Source organism: Pelecanus crispus, chromosome 10 (genome assembly GCF_030463565.1).
Source record: "Pelecanus crispus isolate bPelCri1 chromosome 10, bPelCri1.pri, whole genome shotgun sequence".
Classification (NCBI taxonomy): domain Eukaryota; kingdom Metazoa; phylum Chordata; class Aves; order Pelecaniformes; family Pelecanidae; genus Pelecanus; species Pelecanus crispus.
In genome coordinates this window covers 22528877-22546788 of record NC_134652.1, presented here as the reverse complement: position 1 = coordinate 22546788, position 17912 = coordinate 22528877, and the positions used below count along the sequence as shown (strand labels likewise).

The 17912-nt window shown below is 50.1% G+C and overlaps 1 protein-coding gene across 1 annotated transcript; it reads right to left on the bottom strand.

Moving 5' to 3' along the window:
* Positions 1–5143: 5143 nt before the first annotated feature.
* WNT8B (Wnt family member 8B) lies at positions 5144–17697 on the bottom strand. Its single transcript, XM_009490642.2, has 6 exons — positions 17639–17697; positions 11282–11315; positions 9885–10023; positions 8368–8493; positions 6128–6270; positions 5144–5701 (listed from the first exon to the last, which is right to left on the bottom strand). Exons 1-6 carry the CDS (start codon positions 17695–17697, stop codon positions 5144–5146), a joined length of 1059 nt encoding a protein of 352 aa, XP_009488917.2.
* Positions 17698–17912: the final 215 nt, after the last annotated feature.

Below are 17912 nucleotides of genomic sequence, written 5' to 3'. Positions count from 1 at the left end.
CCTTAGCTGGGAGCAAGGCTTCATCCCAACATTTGGCTGCAGCCAGCCCCTGCTTCCTCTGCTTGCTGCTTGAGTGATAGTGCCATCATGGGCCTGTGGTTCAGTGACTTACACAAATCAGCCTGCTCTACCATGAGACTTAGGAGGGAGGAGAATCAGAGAAGGGAGGGAGAGGACGTCTCATTCTCCCCTTTCCAGGTTAAAGTGCCTCCTTGTTGCTGCTGTGTTGTTTCTATTGCTGCAGTTTGATGCACTGAGAGATTACAGAACAGTGAAATAAAAGCTGTGTTTTGTGATGCTGCTAGCTTTTTTTCATAGGCTTGTCACCTGTGGTGTGTTGCTGGTGTGGACAGCAACCATCCTGGTGTGGTGAGACCTCAGGCCTTACCCAATCCCTAAGGCTGCAGGGTCAGAGAACTGATCTTCTCCAGATCACCCGCCTCAGTTGTGACTGTTCATCTGCATCAGACACAAGAAGGTCCCCAGGATGGCTGAGGTTCTCTTGCTGAGTCACAGCAGTGCTGGGGATTTTACACTTGACATCAGGAGTTGGAAGTACGACAGTAAGTAAACAGAGCGCCCTCAATGAGATCCTCTCCTGTTGGAAATCAGTGTTACACCACTGAAGCTGTGCCACTTAAACTAGGATGAGGATCTGACCTGTGTGGAAATTGGATTTATACTATTGAATTGTCAGTTCTTACCATTAGTTAATAACTTCTGAATCTGTTGGCTGATTTCATTTAAGCTTTTAAGGAGGTAAGAAGGCTGAAGTGAAACATCAGTACTGAGATAAAGTTGGGGGGGAATCAAACTAGCTTCTGCAAAAATACTGATGTAATCTCAAATTTTTGTTTTCTTTTTGCTGTCAGCTGGCTAGCTAGTATGTATGTACAGGCCAGCCAGTCAGCACACATGAAACTGTGAAATGTGCAGGACTGTATTACGTGGCATGAGGTTGGAGGACTTGGGAGGAAGTAAGGGCTGAGAAAGATTGTTTAGATGGGGAAGACTTGAAGGGCCATTGCTGGGAAAGAGACCAGGGTTTATGAGAGTTCTGGGGTGTTAGGGACACAGCACACACATTCAGGGAAAACCAGCCTTTGTTAGTTCTGCTGCTGGCAGAGGCAACCACCAAGTGTAAGGGAGTCTTGCAGAACTTTTGCAGCCTGGTCTGGGAGCAGTTAGCAACCAGTCTGGCCTCCCAGCTGTCCCCCATCAGGGAGATGCATGCTGATTTTCAAAGGCATCACTTGTGTTATGACCCCCTCTGATGCTGTACAAGTGAGCAGGTAGCCCCAGGGGCATATATTTGCTTAATGAGTATATAAGGAAAGTCCTAGCTTTCTGAGGTAATTTAACAAGCCTGGTATTTCTTAGATTCTGCCTTTCTGGATCCAGTTACAGTATCCTGTGCAGTCCAGCCTCTGTCTTTCTTTAACTCAGGCCACTTGTACCACTGAGAGAGATAAGCACGGATTTTCCATGTATTTCTCAGATTCATTCAACTTGAGTTCCCTCCAGCACGCACAGCTCCCGCTACCCATGGATGCATGCAGAGACTGCCTATTTATCCTGCCTTTGCTGCGAGTCCTTCCTGCTTGCCCCTTTTGTCCCGCTGTTGCTCAGTTTTTCTTCAGGTTTACCCCAGCAAGCACTGTCCCTAAAACTCTCGGTAGGGAAACCAAGCAGGGGGAAGTGAGGTGACCCACGTGAGGGTCTTTGAGAGGCTTGTGGCCAAAGCCCCGTCTCTGTGTCCTTGGTGCGGTACATGTCCTCACAAGCCTCACTGGAAAATGCTCCTCCATTTAGAGCACTATCTCTGCTGGCTGGTAACAGCTTTTGCGCTATGGCCAGCGGCTCCTCGGTGTTGCCTCCTCCCATGTGGGCTCATGCTACCACAGCATCCCTGCACCGCGACAGAGAAAGTGCTTTCTGTTGGGTGAGAAGGCCTTTGGGTTGATAAAGATTTGGGGGGGGAGGAGGGGGGGCGGTAGGAAAGGATCCCTGGGCACAGAGAACAGAGCTCTAATCCTGTTGCAGATAACATCATGTCTGCAGGCTAGGCTTGTGTGTGTTTGGGGGAGTTGGAGGGGCAGAGATTGTTAGGCAGTATTTGTTTGTAAAGCCACTTGCTCTGAAGATAATGCTTGCACTAACTTCTATTGAGGGAGCAGTGTGAGTCCCCACAAAGTCCTTTCCCAAAGTGTCTTTGAAGCCAAGAACCCATTGAAAGGAAGAAAGGCCAAGAGAGGGGATTAGTTTGTTCAGCAGCTGTGAATTTCAGTGGGAGGCTGATGAACTCCAAAGTCTTTGTTGAGATGTTTTTTGTAAGGAGCCCTGCTGGAGGGAGAGACCCACACGGGGGCCGCGGCCTTAGACAAGAAGGAATCCGAAGCGGCAGGGAGCTGTAAACGGGCCACAAGGACTTTTCCCAAACACTTTTCGGAAAAGGTGTTGTGAAGAGAGCGGAGAGGGATTAGCATGTGAAATGACACTTTCCATTGACTCCACAGAGGGGAGGGGAAAAGGGCTGGCTGGCTGATTCATTAGCATTTTGTTCCCTTCTCTATTCTGCCCCCCCAGCAGCCCCCCTCCCCTTGCTCCCCTCCTCCCTGAGCCCTCTAAAGAGGTTTGGATTGGAAAAGGGAGCGGGGGGGCCGCCTGTTTGTGTGTCATCTGGGCGAAGGTGACCACCTGGGAAGCTGAATGTAAATATTTCTCCTCTGAGGAATGCGCCTTCATTAAAGCGAAATGAATACATGGAAGCATCCAATCCTGCCGCACAATGGCAGCAGTGCCTTTACCGCTAAGGGCTCCTTGTGCCGGGGAGGGGGGACCCCTCCGGGCCCCGACCCGCTGCTGAGGTCAGCACATTTTGCAGCTGCGGTGCCGCCATTTTCTCCCAGAGAAAGAAGCGCGCGACGGTGGGGCTCCCGCTTGTAACGCTCCCCACGCGCCCTGTCCCCAACAGGCATCACTGCCCAGAGGGCACCTCCTGGCCTCTGCCGTGGCCTTTGTGGGGTGGTTGTGTGGGGCAATAATGTCAGCAGGTGAGGGATGGGGTAGCACAGCCTGCCATGCGCTGGGGAGGAAATGGGAAACAGCTTCCGCATCTCCTTTTCCTACATTTCCAGCCGGCCGTGAAATGGGGTGCACAGAGGGATGAGGGGGTAGAAGCTGTCCTCTCTCCCATGCACTGGTCCTCAAGCCAGCCCGTGCTGGAGCTTCCCCTGCTCGGTGAGAGGCTCTTGCCACCTCTTTGCTTTCCTGCCCAGGGATGCATCCCCACCACAGGGAGATGGAGGAACTGCTGGCGGAGATGCAAGGGTGACTGAGGGCAGGGTCACTGTATTAATAAGACCCTTTGTGCAAACAGCTGGTGGTTCGTGTGTGAAGTGGAACTGTTTAAGCTTTCCCTGAGAATGGGCCAAGATTGTTTCTTGCAATTTTTGAAGGGCTAGATTTGCTTGACATGAATGCTCTTGCTCTGGTGAGACCCCAGCTTGCTATAGGTCCACATTCCCACCCCCAGTGAAGTAGTCCTGGGATTGAGGGGGTATTTCATGACTGAGACACACACAGACTGCTGAGTGTATTAATGTATCATCTCTGAAATGGGCAACTGGGCCCCTGTCTGCCCCCCTCCCATCCCCTTTCCCCCTGCCAGCTGCATTGCAGTTGGATGCAACGTCAAGGAAGCTCAAGGAGAGAGCAGGCCCATTCCCCTCCTGGTAGGGGCCGAGGTGGTGCTGTGTAGAGGAAACTGGTCACCTCTTACCCATCTGTTGAAGATAAGTGGCTGGGTTTTAGTCTCCAGAACTGTAACTACATACATCCACACATGCAATTGAATGAAGAAAAACACCCAACTACTTAGACACAACAGTATTTTGCAAGCACTTGGCTACTGATTTATTGCATTGGCTATTAGTTTACAAATATTGGCTACAAGACAGATCTAATGGCCAGTAACTTAGCTCTGCTGGCTTCTCATCTGTCTAAAGGACACTTTAAAAAGCAAAGTAGATGATAACCTCACAGCCCAAGGGAGATCACTGTGATGGTGCAGTGAGCTTCCCCAGGTCCTGCAGCTCACAGCTTCTTCCCTCCCTACCCCAGCCACGGCAAGGGAACAGAGATGCATCAACGAAACATTCCTGCTGCTTGCTTAGCCTATAGAATATATACAATAAGCAGTAGAGGAAAAACTGTTATGTATACATCACAGTAACTGTGCAATAAATTAAACTTCAAAGTGCTTCACTTTCCTATTTACAACACCATTAAATAGTAACTGACATTATTTTCTCAGACTAGGAGGAAGTATTTAGTTAGTTAGCTGACAGGGTAAGAGTGCTCAGCAAGTACACCAGGAGGTGGGGAATGGGCTCAGCTGGCAGGTCCTCTCTAGGAGAGATTTGCGAGGGAAGAGGGACTGGAGCAGTGTGAGGGCATCTTTATGGCATCAATCAAGGGCTTTGGCAGGGATGCTGGGATGAAAAGGGAGACCAGACCTGGAGGCTTAGAAGATACACAGAACATGCATAAAAAGCAAGTGATGGGACTCCTCTTTTGGAGTTTTTCTATTCCCTTAAGTGTAGGGCTTAATAAAAGGCAATAACAATTTTATTTTAGTGCCTCTATTTTTTTTTTACAGTACTAGATGCCTCTTCTGTTTTAGGGATTACCACTCAGAGTTGCCCAACTCTGGTGGTGCCATCTCGGCTTCTTTGTGCTTTCCTAAGTGTTGATCTTGCTCGCTCAAAAGCCCAGAGCAGGTGCTTGTTTGGGGAACGGACAAACTCAAAAGAGCAGAAGCTACTGAGACCACCTGTGTTTTCAGTGATAACACAGAGTGGATAGAGTGACTCTGGGTTGAAGGGACCAAATCTCACCTTGTTTTGTCAACACTTGAGGGTCTTCCCAGAAGTCATCACCCACCGCACTAATGGGAAATGCCCTGTATGGCCAAGGCCCAGGGGCTCATGAGCGCTCTTTTGCCTTGCCCAAGCCCCAGTGAGGTGATATTGGGAATGAGGCAGAACTAAGCCAAAGGGAAATGGTGCTAGGGGGCTGCTGGGAAGGAGGGGAGGGGAGGGGAGGAGAGGGGCAGACAGGACCATGGAGGAGCAGAGGCAAGTTAGAGCTTTCTCTTGAGCTTGCGGCTGGCCCCGCCACCCCCGCTCCGTTCCCGCTTCTCCTTGCGGACGCAGAAATACTTGGTGACTCTTTTGCGGCACTGCTCGCACCGCACGGCACAGCACCAGTGGAACTTGCAGTTGCAGCTGGACACCATCTCGGCTCGCCTCTCCTCTACTGCCAGCCCGCAGTCCCCGCACAGCCGCCGGCAGCTCCGCTTCTCCCACTTGCTGAGCGCCTTGCCCCTCTTCAGGCACTCCCTGCCCTCTGTGCCCAGCAGCCCCAGGGTCTTGTTTTCCAGGCAGTAGTCAGGAGAGTCTTCTAAATGGACCAGCTCCTTCTTGGAGATGGAGCTGAAGGTCTCAGCGATGGCACCCCGGCTAGCAGCGCTGTTCCCTGCCCCCTGCAGCAAGTCCACCTTCAGGGCTTTGTGGTACCTCTCCTTGAGGTAAGTGCCCACCTCCCGAAACTCAGGCAGCTGCAGCCAGCAGGTCTGGGTGGTGCAGCTCCCTGACACGCCGTGGCATTTGCAAGTCCGCTTCATGGTCCCTTTCACAGCCTGCAGGGTGAGGAGAGAGAGGGGATTCAGGAAAAAGCCCAGAGGGATCATTTCTGTGCTGCAGTGCATGGAGAGACATGGCTCCAGGCCTGTGGAGGGGTTTGCCATCAACCCTCCCTGCGCAGTAGTCCTGCCCAGGGGCTGTTGGCTTAAAGCTTGGAGATTTGCTTCTCCACAGTACTTCCCTACTTTACTGGGAGAGAGAGGACTGCAGGAAGCCGTTAACAGTGTAATCACACAAGGTTTGCTACCTTAGAACAAACACCACCCATCACGTCAGTACTGCCGCCATCCCCTTCTCCTCAGCAAGGTAGTTGTTTCTTCCGGACACGTGCTTTTAGCCACAGCAAGTTGTGACTCTCCACAGCGAACGGCCGGAGCCAGTCTGGTATGCTCTCCCAGGTCTGGAGGGAGAGAGGGGCTCACCTTTCTACCTGCCTCGTTGTTATGCAGGTTCATAGCAGCTCTGGCATCTTGTCCAGTCTCCAGGGCATCCACAAACTGCTTCGAAATGGCTTCCCCAAAGCCCACGTTATCGCTGCAGCCTCCCCACAGCCAGCCTTGCCCCCCTAGGAAAGGAGATGAGATGTGTGCTGTCAGGAAACCAGTCCCTCACCTGCCTGGCTTGTGGCTCTGGGGACAAGAAAGGGTCTCAGAAGTGATGGGAGGGAATGGAGGCTGTGGGGCAAATCCAGCCTTTTGCCTCGCGATACTCCTTGGTTCCCTCCCCTTGGGCTTGTGCCATTTCTACTGAGGCCTGGATAGTAAGTGGCTTATGCAGGCAGCGAAGGGGTATGTCCTGTGCAACAAACCAAGGGATTTCCAGGCTTTCTGTAGAGCAGGATTTGGAAGCTGTTAAAGTTATCTTGCATTAGCAGCCATATAGATAAGGCTTGGGGTCTTTAATCACCTTCCCTCAAACCCTGACTTGAACTGGTTCAGTCTGACTCACAGGGACAGCATCTTGCTAACGTGGATTAGCAAACTGGTGGAGGCATCCTGGTGAGAGGGAACAGATTCCCCCCTGCTGGGAAGCAACCCGAGCCTGGCACACATGTATGGAGGAAGCCCTCTTTTTGGTACACCCAGAATCCTGGGATGGTGTTTTTGGCATCTCAGAAGGGTCTGATTTTCCAATTATCATAAAGAAACAAGGGAGTCAGCACAGAACTGGGAAACTGTACAGCAAGATGTGGAGGGTACTTTCCCTAACTGCGTGGGAGCTCAATAACTTAGTTTGTCTGACTGGAAACACGTCATGCAGTTTACTTTTCCTCCTAGAGAAAAATACCAAATTCTTTATGAAAATTTGAAGTCTGGAACATTCTGACCCTAACGCATCTTGGTGGTACAACTCAGGACTTGTGGTTTAATGGCCTTGGGCCTCTCTTGAAAGGCCCGGCCCTTGTCCGGATTTCCCCAGAGCATTGCAGTCCACTCTCCCAGGGAAAGGCAGGGGTGTCTCATGGGGGGTGAGTAATTGCAGCAGATAATGAAGTCCAAATCAAGAGCTGGGACCAAAGGGAGAATGGAAACCTTTCACCAACTTGGATTCAGTGCAACAGCATTTAGGATTGAATCACACTGTTTTGGACAAGCCCAAAAGTTTCCTTTGCCTTCCAAGGTTTTAAGTTCACAATGGAAAATTTTCATGAAAAACAGTTATGTTTTGCGGAAAAGAAGTGTAGCATGACTAACTCATGTTTTCCAGAGAAGATAAAATTTGGTGAGTCATTGCCCAAAAGTCTTGCTCTGCTAGAGATGGGCTATCCCATGCCTTGAACACCTAAGGAGCAGTGGCTGTTTTAAAAACTATTAACAAATAAAGCAAATTATTATCCAGTAAAGCAAATTACTAAATACTGGACACTCCAGAGGAGTTCATCATAAACTGACATGTACCGACTGCCCAGTGCAGCTGGGTGGGTAACGGCTTTTAAAAGATTTTGATAATTTGAAATTTGACCTCTTTCCATTCAAAACAAAAGACTGAAATACCGGTGTTTTCTGTGAAAGCTGAGCACAGAGCTGGAGCGGTGCAGCCTGGGGTTCCCCACCCAAGGGTGCTTAAGCAGCTGCGGGTTTGGGACCACTGTGACAGGAACAGGGTGAAGGCTGTGTGCTGCCACAGCAGTTCTCCTGGTTGTGCTCGTGTGCCTGCCACCTGACAAACGCTGGAAAGGTCTATGAATGCCACCCTGCTTTCCCTCCTGGTAATTCTGCTCTGTGGCCACCCTGGTCCTGCAGACCACGGGAGCCCCGAGGTCCCTGATCAGCACTGCTCTAACCAGACCTGCCATTTAGATGCACAGCATCAGATCCTCTCCTCTGCCTGTATGATACAGTCATTCCCTCCAGCAGCTTAAACAGAATTGTGCTTGATTTGAACCAGGGAAACCGCAACCCCCTTCTCCTTTCCTGCTCATTTAGAAAGTAATGGAAAACATCAAGGGCTTGGCCTCAGCTGGTGTAAATTGGAGGTGGCCCCATTAGCTTCCACAGAACTACTTTGGCGTAAGCCAGGCAAAGCTCTGCTCTGGGCATTATTTCCAGGTGTGGGGACCAGGAGGAGGAGTAGTTTCTGCAGGCCTCAATGGAGGAGAGGAGAAGAGCTGTCTCCTGCCTCCTGGGACATGAGAGAGGGATGGCAGCTCATCTCTCCTTACCCAGCTGTCCATTGCGGGAGTCATCACAGCCACAGTTGTCAAAATCCCCCAGGCTGCAGTTCCGGGTCAGCGTGTACATGACGCCCGCAGAGCTGATGGCATGGACAAAAGCAGTTTCTCGGTTTGCTGTCAAGTGGGAATACAAGGAGAGCAGACGTGCTAAAGATTTCATGGTGAGACCAGTATTAGAAATGACTCCTGCCATGCAGAAGACTGTGTAGGAAGAAATTTGCAATGGGCAGGGCTTTGTAGGGTGGGGAGGAGGCCCTACATATCAGATTAGCTTAGTTTTGGCTTGAATTGCGCTAAGACAGAAGCTCCAAAATTCAGTCCGGACTGACTCATGCCATTTCCAAGGGTATGGATGAGTTTAGTACTTGTCTGTCCTTGTGGAACTCAGCAGTGGGGACACAGCACAGACAGCCAAATGTCCCCCACGTCTCACCGATACACCCCAGAAGGGAATGGGCCCTCTCCCAGGATCAAAGAGCTCCTTCCCCACAGTCCCCTCGAGCCTTACCTTCTGCTGGACACTGTCCAGGGCGCAGAGCAGTGACCATACCTACCCACCAGGATCGGAGTGGTGATCATCAGCTGACTTCACTGAGCCTTTGGCTTTCATTTAATACCAGCAAGGTCTGGATCTGAGTAGATGACCTTGACGGGAACAGTTCGGGGACCTGCTCCCAGTCCCAGAATGTTACTTTATGCTGCAATTGCCTCCTCAAGGCCCCACTTTGAAACCTTTGTCCACCTCTGCCTGGGGCCCTGGTCCCTCATCTGCTGCCAGTCCCACCAGAAGCCTGGGGCTCTCCTCCGTACCCAGGTCCTGCCTGTACAGGGCAGGTATGAGCTCAGCCCAGCATCATACATGGGTCTAGAGGACCAGGTATGCATTGAAACATTTCCTGGCACCTGCAAATGGGTAAGCAATGGGGTACAGTGTCAATGACCCTGCCCCATGCCCTGTGGTGACACAGGTCATGAATGCTGGCTTTCTGCCCAAGGTGACTCTGGTATCTGGAAGCTGTGGGAATAGTTTTCTCCTGCCTCTTGGCCAGAGCACAGCCACTGATGAACTCTTTCCAGCTCCCTTTAGCTATATCCTTCTGCTTGCCACCCCACCACCCCGTGCTGGTTCTCAGCCTCCCTGGGAAGCCCTGGCGAGAGGCACCACCCAGGCATGGCGCGTCCAGCAGCCCATGCCGCAGGTCGTGATGGTGCATCCTTGTGGGGAGCTGGTTGTGTGAGGGTTGGTGGGATGCTCCTGTCCTGCACAAGCTGGGGCTTGGCAGGTCTGGAGGTGATGCTGCCTTGTCTTGAAGTTAGATCCCAGTGTGTGTCTGGGAGCTGATGGGTGAAGGGGCCTCCTGGAAAGATCCCTCTGGGGCATTCCTGGGAGAGGCACACCCCAGGTGGGGATGGGGAAGGAGGCACTTGGGAAGAGAAGAGGGGGCCCACAGGCTCTAACCTGTAGCGAGGGGGGTCCCAGTAGTGGTATCCAATGCTTTCCTTACCGCTGCGCAGCCCGCCGTGGCTGGAGAGCTGCAGTGCCCTCTCGGGGCAGTTCCAGCGGTCCCAGGCGAACTGGAACTTGCACTCCTCGATGCCGCTCTGCGCCCCAGCCGCCACGCTGCTGGAGTAGATGAGATAGGCCTAGGAGCAGAGCAGTGGGTCAGGAGCGGGGACAGTGCGCCCTGCTTCAGCCCCCCCAGCATTAACTTGCAAAACTGAGTCGGGATGCATTGGCCAGCCTGCAGGGACAGCCCTGTGGGTGGCAGGCTGGGAATGTCCCCAGGCCGCTCCCAGGGTCCACTCAGCAGCTCTAGTTTCCATTGCAGGCAGTGCAAAGCTGGTGTAGCACCAGCTGCTTCCCACACAGCGGTGGGGCTGATGCAGGCGTAACTTTCCTGCCCTGTGCTGCATATCGTGGGTCCTGCTGCTTTGGGGTCTAGATGGATGGAGAAGCACAGTGCAAAACACCATGAAGAACATGGCCTCAGGCTCCCCAGGGGGCTGGTGTTCAACTGAAATGAACTTGCATGCCATCTTACCGAGACAAGATGTACAGAGCTGAGGAGGTCTCTCAGGCTTGGCTCCCCTGGAGAGTGGAGCTTGCCACCAGCAGCAGCAAATGTATTTTCTGCTGTGCTGTGTCAGAGCCTGAGCCTCCCGGGGGAGATGGCCAAGCTGTTGGCTCCTAGCCACATTAGATGTGCCAGCCAGCCCCTGCAATGGGGAACCCTTTATCTCTCCAGTATGAGAGGAGGCAGAGCCTTCTCCTCAGAGACCAGGGAGCCCCAGGCCAGCAGGTGCCTCAGCCTGCCTTCACCACAGCCCCAGGGGGACAGACAGTACTTTGGGGCAAGGTCACTCCACCAGCATTGAGACCTGTAGAAATAGCTAGGTGGGCTTGGAGGTGTTCCTGAGGAATAGCCAGAACAAAAATCAGGTGAATTTTACAGCTGGTCCTGGCTAGGAAAAAAGGCTTCTGAAAGAAGAGTGCAAGGAAGAGGAGGGTCAAAAATACTGGACAAGGTCCTGGCAATTCCAGTTGTGCTCCTCAGGGAAGTATGTTTTACAGCTCAATAAATGTGGGTCCTGATGCTAACCTGATCATCAGGAAGCAATAGATGACAGGTGAGAGCCTCAGCTGGTGCTAATAGACAAATCTCCAAAATCTGGCCCCAACCAGCTGAAAAGGGCCCCAGGCCAGCTTTGTTTAGGGCTGACACAGCCCAGAGAGATGCAGCACATAGCAGGTCATTCCTGGCCCTCCTCTGCCTTGCTGCTGGCAAACCTGGGGGTGAGGGGAGTTCTGGCCAAGGCTGGATGGAGAGGAGTGGGAAGGAGGAGCCCCTCCCGCCCTGGGTCTAGTGGAATCAGGGGCAGAGATCAAAGGGATTTCTCTTACCTTGGGGCCTGTCATCAGGAAATTATTCACTGACCTGGAAGACAGAGACAGTGTCAGCAGGGAGGGGGTGGTGGTGGAGGGGCCTGGGGAATGCCTGGCATCCCAGGGCTTTCCTTTTGCCCCAGCAGCCTGCCTGTCTCCTGGCTGCAGGCACCTTTGGTCTCTCTCCCTGTCTCCCCTTGCTGCTCCCTGTGAGCCAGGACAGTGCCCTCTCCTTCCCCCCCTGGCTCCTCCAACCAGGCTGTACTGCGCTGCAATGCCCTCACTGCTCCCTCCTTTTGCTTTCCTCTGCACAGCTGCCCTTGGTACCAACCCCCCCATTTTTTTAGTGCTTTCCTGTTCCCCCATCCTTGCTTTTTACCTTACCAAACTGATAGTTGGCTTAATTCAGGGTAGTGTTGCCCCCAGCCTCAGGAGCTGGACCTTGTGCCAGCACTGCTCTCCCTGTAGGACCACGCTGAGGGAAGGAGGAGGTCACACCGCTGCTCCTTCACAGTGTCTGTCCTGGCAGCGTCCCCCCAGATCACAGTCCCTTAGTTTTCCTGCGGTGCCGGCTGCCCACACTTTCCTCTTGGTCACGTTATGGTGACGGCTGAGCACAAACATGCTTGTCCTCCCCGCCCTGCTGGGCACTGTGCAAGGGGGAGTCGGGGTAAGGGGATTGGGGGTGGTCCTAGCCAAAATCCAACTTTCTGGTGTTCCCACTGAAGGTGTGAAGAGACCACCTCCAAGGGCCACAAGGCAGTGTGGCTGGTCTCCAACACTTCCTCCCAGGGGCTTGCAGAGCAGAGCTGATGCTGGCCAGTCTGTCTCTCCAGCGAGAAAGACTATTTCAAAAGTGCAAATGGTCAGTCAGCGTTAGGACTCCATGTGGTGCAGTGACCACCATTAAGAATCTGGAGGGTGGCTGGGTGAATCCAGCTTAGCTGTGTCATGGCAGAAAGGACTGAGGCTTTATAAAAGCCCAAGAGCCAACCCCAAATATCTCTAGCCAGAAATGAAGCAAGAAAAGGGAGGTTTCTCCTACAAACACCTCATTCCAGTCTCCCCAGGTTTGCAAAATAACCCTTGTCACTGTTTCTGGTGAGTCTCTGGAGTGTCTCCCTGCCGGCACCCCGGCACTCCAGAGAGATGGGTGAGTGCTCTTATCCCCAGGGGAGGGCTCTGAGGCCAGAGAAGTGGCATGAGTGGATTAAGACCTTGCAGTGAGTAAGTGAATGGGGAAAAAGCTAGAGCATGCACTGAGAGAAACTGGGCTCTTCAGCTTCTTCTCGAGATGATGTTCTGCTTCAAATGCTGGATGTCTCCCAGTGGAGGATGCCTCTCCTTTTCAGCTAATCCTCGCAGAGCCTTAACCCATGCTGTCCCTTCAGTGGAGCGGCACGCTCTGCTCTGCAGTTGGGCTACCTGGCATGCAGTGATGCTTGCTGCTTTTCTAGCTCCTCTCCATTCCCTGAAAATCCCAGTAGCTGGGCAGACCATGGCTGGATGTGGGGGACAGAAAGGCACAGGTTAGGGTATGGGTTTTCCTCCCTGTGTGTTTTCAAGCGATACCAGGTATCCCTGGTAAAGGAGAAAAAGGCACTGTCCTGTTGTGCTACAAATCCAGAGTGCAGAGTGCGGGGGCATCCCAGGGTGGGCTTGAGCACAGGCAGAAGCAGGCACTGCCGTCCCAAGCCGGGGGACAAGGTGTAGCCATGCTGCAACCCTGCCATGGACACGGGGGCAGACAGGGTGGCAGGACCGGTGCCCAGACATCAGACACGAGAGATTTAGGGAGGATGTTTCCCTGCCCTGGAAAACCGCTCCTGCAGTCAGCGAGCCCGTTTCACCTCTGCTAGAACTGCCCTCACGGAGATCCTCCCCAAGGTACATCACAAAAAGGAGGTCTCATTATTTTAGCTTGGTCAAAATCACAAGCAACCTGATCTTTGCTATTAGACACAGTTTAGAAAGAGTTGAGAGAACTAGTTTGCAAAGTTTCACTCTGGCAAGTCTAACTTTTTTTCTTTTTTTTGGTGGAAATGTGTCCATATTGATGAGGCTTGCTTTGGGAAAGATTCCCCTGGGTAAAAATGGGAGGGAGAGGGCTGTGCCAGGGCACTGCGAGAGCAGGAGATCCTTTCCCTTTGTTCCAGGCCTGGGATTCAGACCCGGCAGCGTTCCAGCCCCCATGGGTACTTTAGCACGAAGTCGATGGCTGTTTTGCAGAGGAATTTTCCTTTGGGAGCTGCTTCTGCATTGTACAGCTAATTAAATATTTCCTGGGACTTGGAGAGACGGCATCTGTAGCCGGGTGATTAGAGCATCGGGTGACCTGAATCACACAGGGCCATGAACCTGGGGCTATTCAGACTGTGTAAGCTCCATGGGTCCCCATCCTAACGCAACTGGGTAGCAGCATGAACAAGTCATTTTTCCATCTGGTTTCCCTCCTGTCCTTTGCCTTGACCTTAAGTGCTTTGCTATGGGGACCACACTCAGGATGGTGTCAGTGTGAATCTGAGCCCCTGGTAGCAGCTGTGAGAAAACTCTGGTAAAATATCCCTGTGTAGGCAAGATCTAGAGAATTGCAAGTCCTCTCTTGTCTTGCTTTTGCGGCCAAAACAAGAGATATATCCCATCTGCATTGTTTCCCACCTGGGTAGGAAAAAGCCAAATTCACAGTGTGCAAGAAGGATTTGTTTCAAACCCTCGCTGAGCAGTTGCAAGGGTGGCTTTAGGAGGGGTACGGTAATCCACAAGTTCAGGGTTTACAGCAAACCAGCCTGTTAGCAGGTGTCAATTGACATAACTGCATTGAAGCAGAGGATCTCTTCCTCCTGGGATAAACCTCAAGGTTCACAAAAAGGCCAAGTTCAGGATATGCCAATTCACCATCTGCAGCTGAACAAATGGTACAGTAGCAATTTCCCAGCAGGATATTCTAAACATTTTTATTAAGTCGGAGAGACAGAAGGCATTTTCCCCTGAGCCCTCTGATCAACAGGCAGGCACGCTGCTGGGCGGGTTTGTAGGACTTAGACGAGTAAAGGATTCATTTACACTGGTACACTTGACCCCCACTTTTAACTCTTGCAGCTGCAAGTGGATTCAGGAGAAGGGGAGATGGAACAGTCTGAGTATCAGGGTGCTGTGTGCTGCAGAATGGGCTGTCATATGGCTGGACGGTAGCTGAAATTTTTATTATTTATGCTGAGAGGGAAGGAAGGAGAATAACAGCGACAAATTCTGTGCGCTTTGTCTTTGCCCATACGATCTAGCTAAGAAAAAAATGCATCTCTATTCTGGATATAGGCTCCAGCAAGGACAGAGAGTAATTCAGCCACTGGTTCCACAGATGTAGTGACAATGCCACTAGAGTAATCTCTGTGCTGCAAATAGGAATTACTATGAAAATGAATCTCTCTTCACTTTTGTCTCTGTGGTGTGATTTTTATTCATTTATTTATTTTTACTAATTTTCCATACCACTGTAAAGGAAAGCAGAATGCAATCCTAAACTAACTAGCTAGCTGCATCCACAACGGGTGTAAACCAGCCCAATTAGCATGACTTCAGTGTCACCACACTGATTTAAAACTTTTTGAAATCACACACATGAAACACTTGAAATTATTTCTCTTCTCTGACAAAGCTTATAGGGTTTCTAGCTATCTAAACCCTTTTCCCTCCACTTTCAAACTCCAGGACAGCGTTACACGGACTGAAGTGGAGCAGAGACAGACCTCAGCAGGTAGAGCGAGGAGCCCCACCAAGTCCTTCAGCCCCCTCCCCAGCCCGTGCAGGGCCCTGGGCAGGGCACGCTGCTTCCCTCACTGCAACTCTATGCATGCATCCAGGTAAAAAACAAATCTGTTTTCATTGCATCCGATATTAGGAGATTATCTCAAAGCTAATGAATATCTATAGCAGGAGTTCTCTATCATAGTTTTATTGAACCCGAAAGCAAATAACCCTGCCAAGCAGCTGTCCCATTACATTTTACATGTCAAATAATAATAAGCCTCTGATAATTTCTGCTCAGTTACAACTTTAACCAATAACAGCACGCTGCTCCTCAGTTTAACATGCCCCAAGAGCTTTATCAATCCTCCCATTAAAGTATTTGTTTGATACTTATCACCCACTCATGCTACTATGCTGCTGGTTCAGCTCTTTAGAAAATTATAAAGCTGGATTTAGATCTTTACTGTCATTATTGTAAATACAGAAAATGGATACAATTTCACTTTGGATCTGAGTTTCGTTCTCAAGTACAACTCCCCCAAGTATTTAGAAAACCAGTGACACTGGAAACTAAAGGCAATCCCACCGCAGAAGTGTAAAAAAAACATTTAGAAACAAGCTGCTCCATTAGGGATTGTTATATTATTCCCACAGGATAAGAGACCTGGAGGCAACTCATTAACATTTGGAGCTTTACTCTTTTTTTTCTTCATATCTCTCTATTTTGTTATAGTTATTTGGTTTTTAGTTCCTTAATGCAACCCTGACATTTTGCTCGTCTAGGAACACTCTAGGACCAACCTAGCTAATATGGCAGAATCTAATCCACACTCAGAGAAGGGAAGTGGCCACATATATATATATATAAAAATTATTATTGATCTATATTGCTCCCCGCTCCCAATTCTCATGATTAAATCACAGGAAAAAAGAATCTTGCTGTGTTTTAAGCTGTTGGATTAGATAAAGAAGACCAAAAAAGTTTGCAAGTGGGATTATTGCATGATTCCCATGAACCTTGGTTTTTTTCTTCAAGAGTTAAGGGACAGGGTCTGTAATATGATCATGTCGAATAAAGTTTGCAATTTTCCTTTCTCTCAGGAAATCATGACCTATGAGCAAGACATGGAGAGAAGCAGGGCTGTCTTGGTCTATAAAATTTTCTCTTAGACAAAAACTTCTGAAAGGCAGACAGGGAATTTAGACATCCAACTTCCATTGAAAATGCCTGGGATTTCTGTATTTAACTCTACTTTGTGCTCTGAAATTTCTCCTCTTTGAACTGTTTCTTTAAAATGTTGATTTTTTTTTTTAATCTTTTAATGTATTCTAAACCTGTTTATATTAAGGAAAGCAAGAGACATACACAGGAAGAACAGAAAAATAAAAATAAAATCAGCATGAGGGTTTGCCTAGCCGTTCTGCATAACATACATATTCCCCTTGTTCCAGAAGGGAGATTTATCTTGAGTTTGCTACTGTATAATATTTAGACATGTACAAAATGTTGCACATTCTTTTAATGAAGGGAGTAGAAAATCTCTGAAAGAACATAAATTTCATTCCCAGCCTAACAGGAATGAATTCCCATTTACTCTTGAGTTTCTCTTTCTGTAATTTTGGTTTCTACATCAATGGTAATAGCCCTAGAGATCTGCTGTGGGGGAGGCAGGGGATTTTAGTAATTGAACAGGAAAATACTTCCCTTGCTGTTAGAGATAAGTCTGTAACCCACTGAGCAGATTCCCCAGAGCATCATAGAAATGGAGAATAAAGTTTGGGTACTCAGTAAAAATCACACAGGAAAAAATACCTACAGAGCCAGGTCATTTAAGTCCATCTCCATTTGAGCATGGAATAGATATACTCTGCAAGGAATGATACGACATTTGATGCAAGTGTAATCTCCTTCTGCTCACCCTTATAAAACCTTTCTGAAAAGAAATGTAAAACCACCCTTAGGACAGAGCAAGAGGCCCACAGGAGATGACCACAGGTTTGTGCACGGGAGAACTGGTCTGACGGGACCCAGGAACCAAGCTGTGGCAATCTCCATACTGAAAGGTTCTCCCCAGGAAATCCTAATACATGAATTTCAGACATGTGTAATCCTGACCCTGTGCCTGCCAAGGAGTCCGGGTCTCAGGCTGCTCATCCGGAGTGACGCTCCTGTGGATCTAACTCACCCCTGCTGGCTCTGAGCTCTTAATCAGGGACTGTCCTCTTCGGGGAGTGCGGGAGAAGCCCCACTTGATTTGATTAAGACAAGAGACAAGCAGACTGTGAGCCTTTGGAAAAACAGAGATCCATGTCTCTGCCATTGGGTTATCTTCCCAGTTGGAAATGAGGGGCTAGATCTTCCGCTCTCCTCTATTTTACCCCAGCTCAGGATTTGGCCCATTGAGTTACTTCTGGGAGGTGAGGGGGAAGAAAGGGACTTTCACTGCTCAGATTAACCTCTCTGCCAGTGAATGTGTTGGGACTTAGTTAAATATCTGGTCCCATTAAAGACCAGAACTGAGCTAAGTGGAAAAGAGGGGACATTTAGGAAGGTGAAGAGGAATTTCCTTAGGGTGTCCGGGAAGAGCACCTGCCTGTGACACAGACTGAGGTGCTCTCGATACTCACCAGGCACAGCAGGATTGGAAGAAGGGAGTGAGGAAGAAGATGCACAGATAAGGGTCCATGTGAAATATAAAATCCAAATAAAGAGGGAGAAAGGAGATCCTAAAAAAAACCTTGGGTACCACCACCACCAAAGAAAAGAAAAAAAAGAAAAAAGAAACACAACAAAATTAGGGAAAGGATGGAGTTATTTTCCACCCGGCGCTCCTGGTGTGATGAAGAGGCGTATGCCCCCTGAATCCCAACTTCTGCAAAGGGTAACCAATCCTAAAGTAAG

Coding starts and splice junctions, on each gene's coding strand:
- WNT8B (XM_009490642.2), bottom strand. CDS start 17,697: ATGGACCCTTATCTGTGCATCTTCTTCCTCACTCCCTTCTTCCAATCC. Junction 10,024..11,281: donor TCCTGATGACAGGCCCCAAG/GTAAGAGAAATC, acceptor CTCTGCTCCTAG/GCCTATCTCATCTACTCCAG. Junction 8,494..9,884: donor CCACGGCGGGCTGCGCAGCG/GTAAGGAAAGCA, acceptor CCCACTTGACAG/CAAACCGAGAAACTGCTTTT.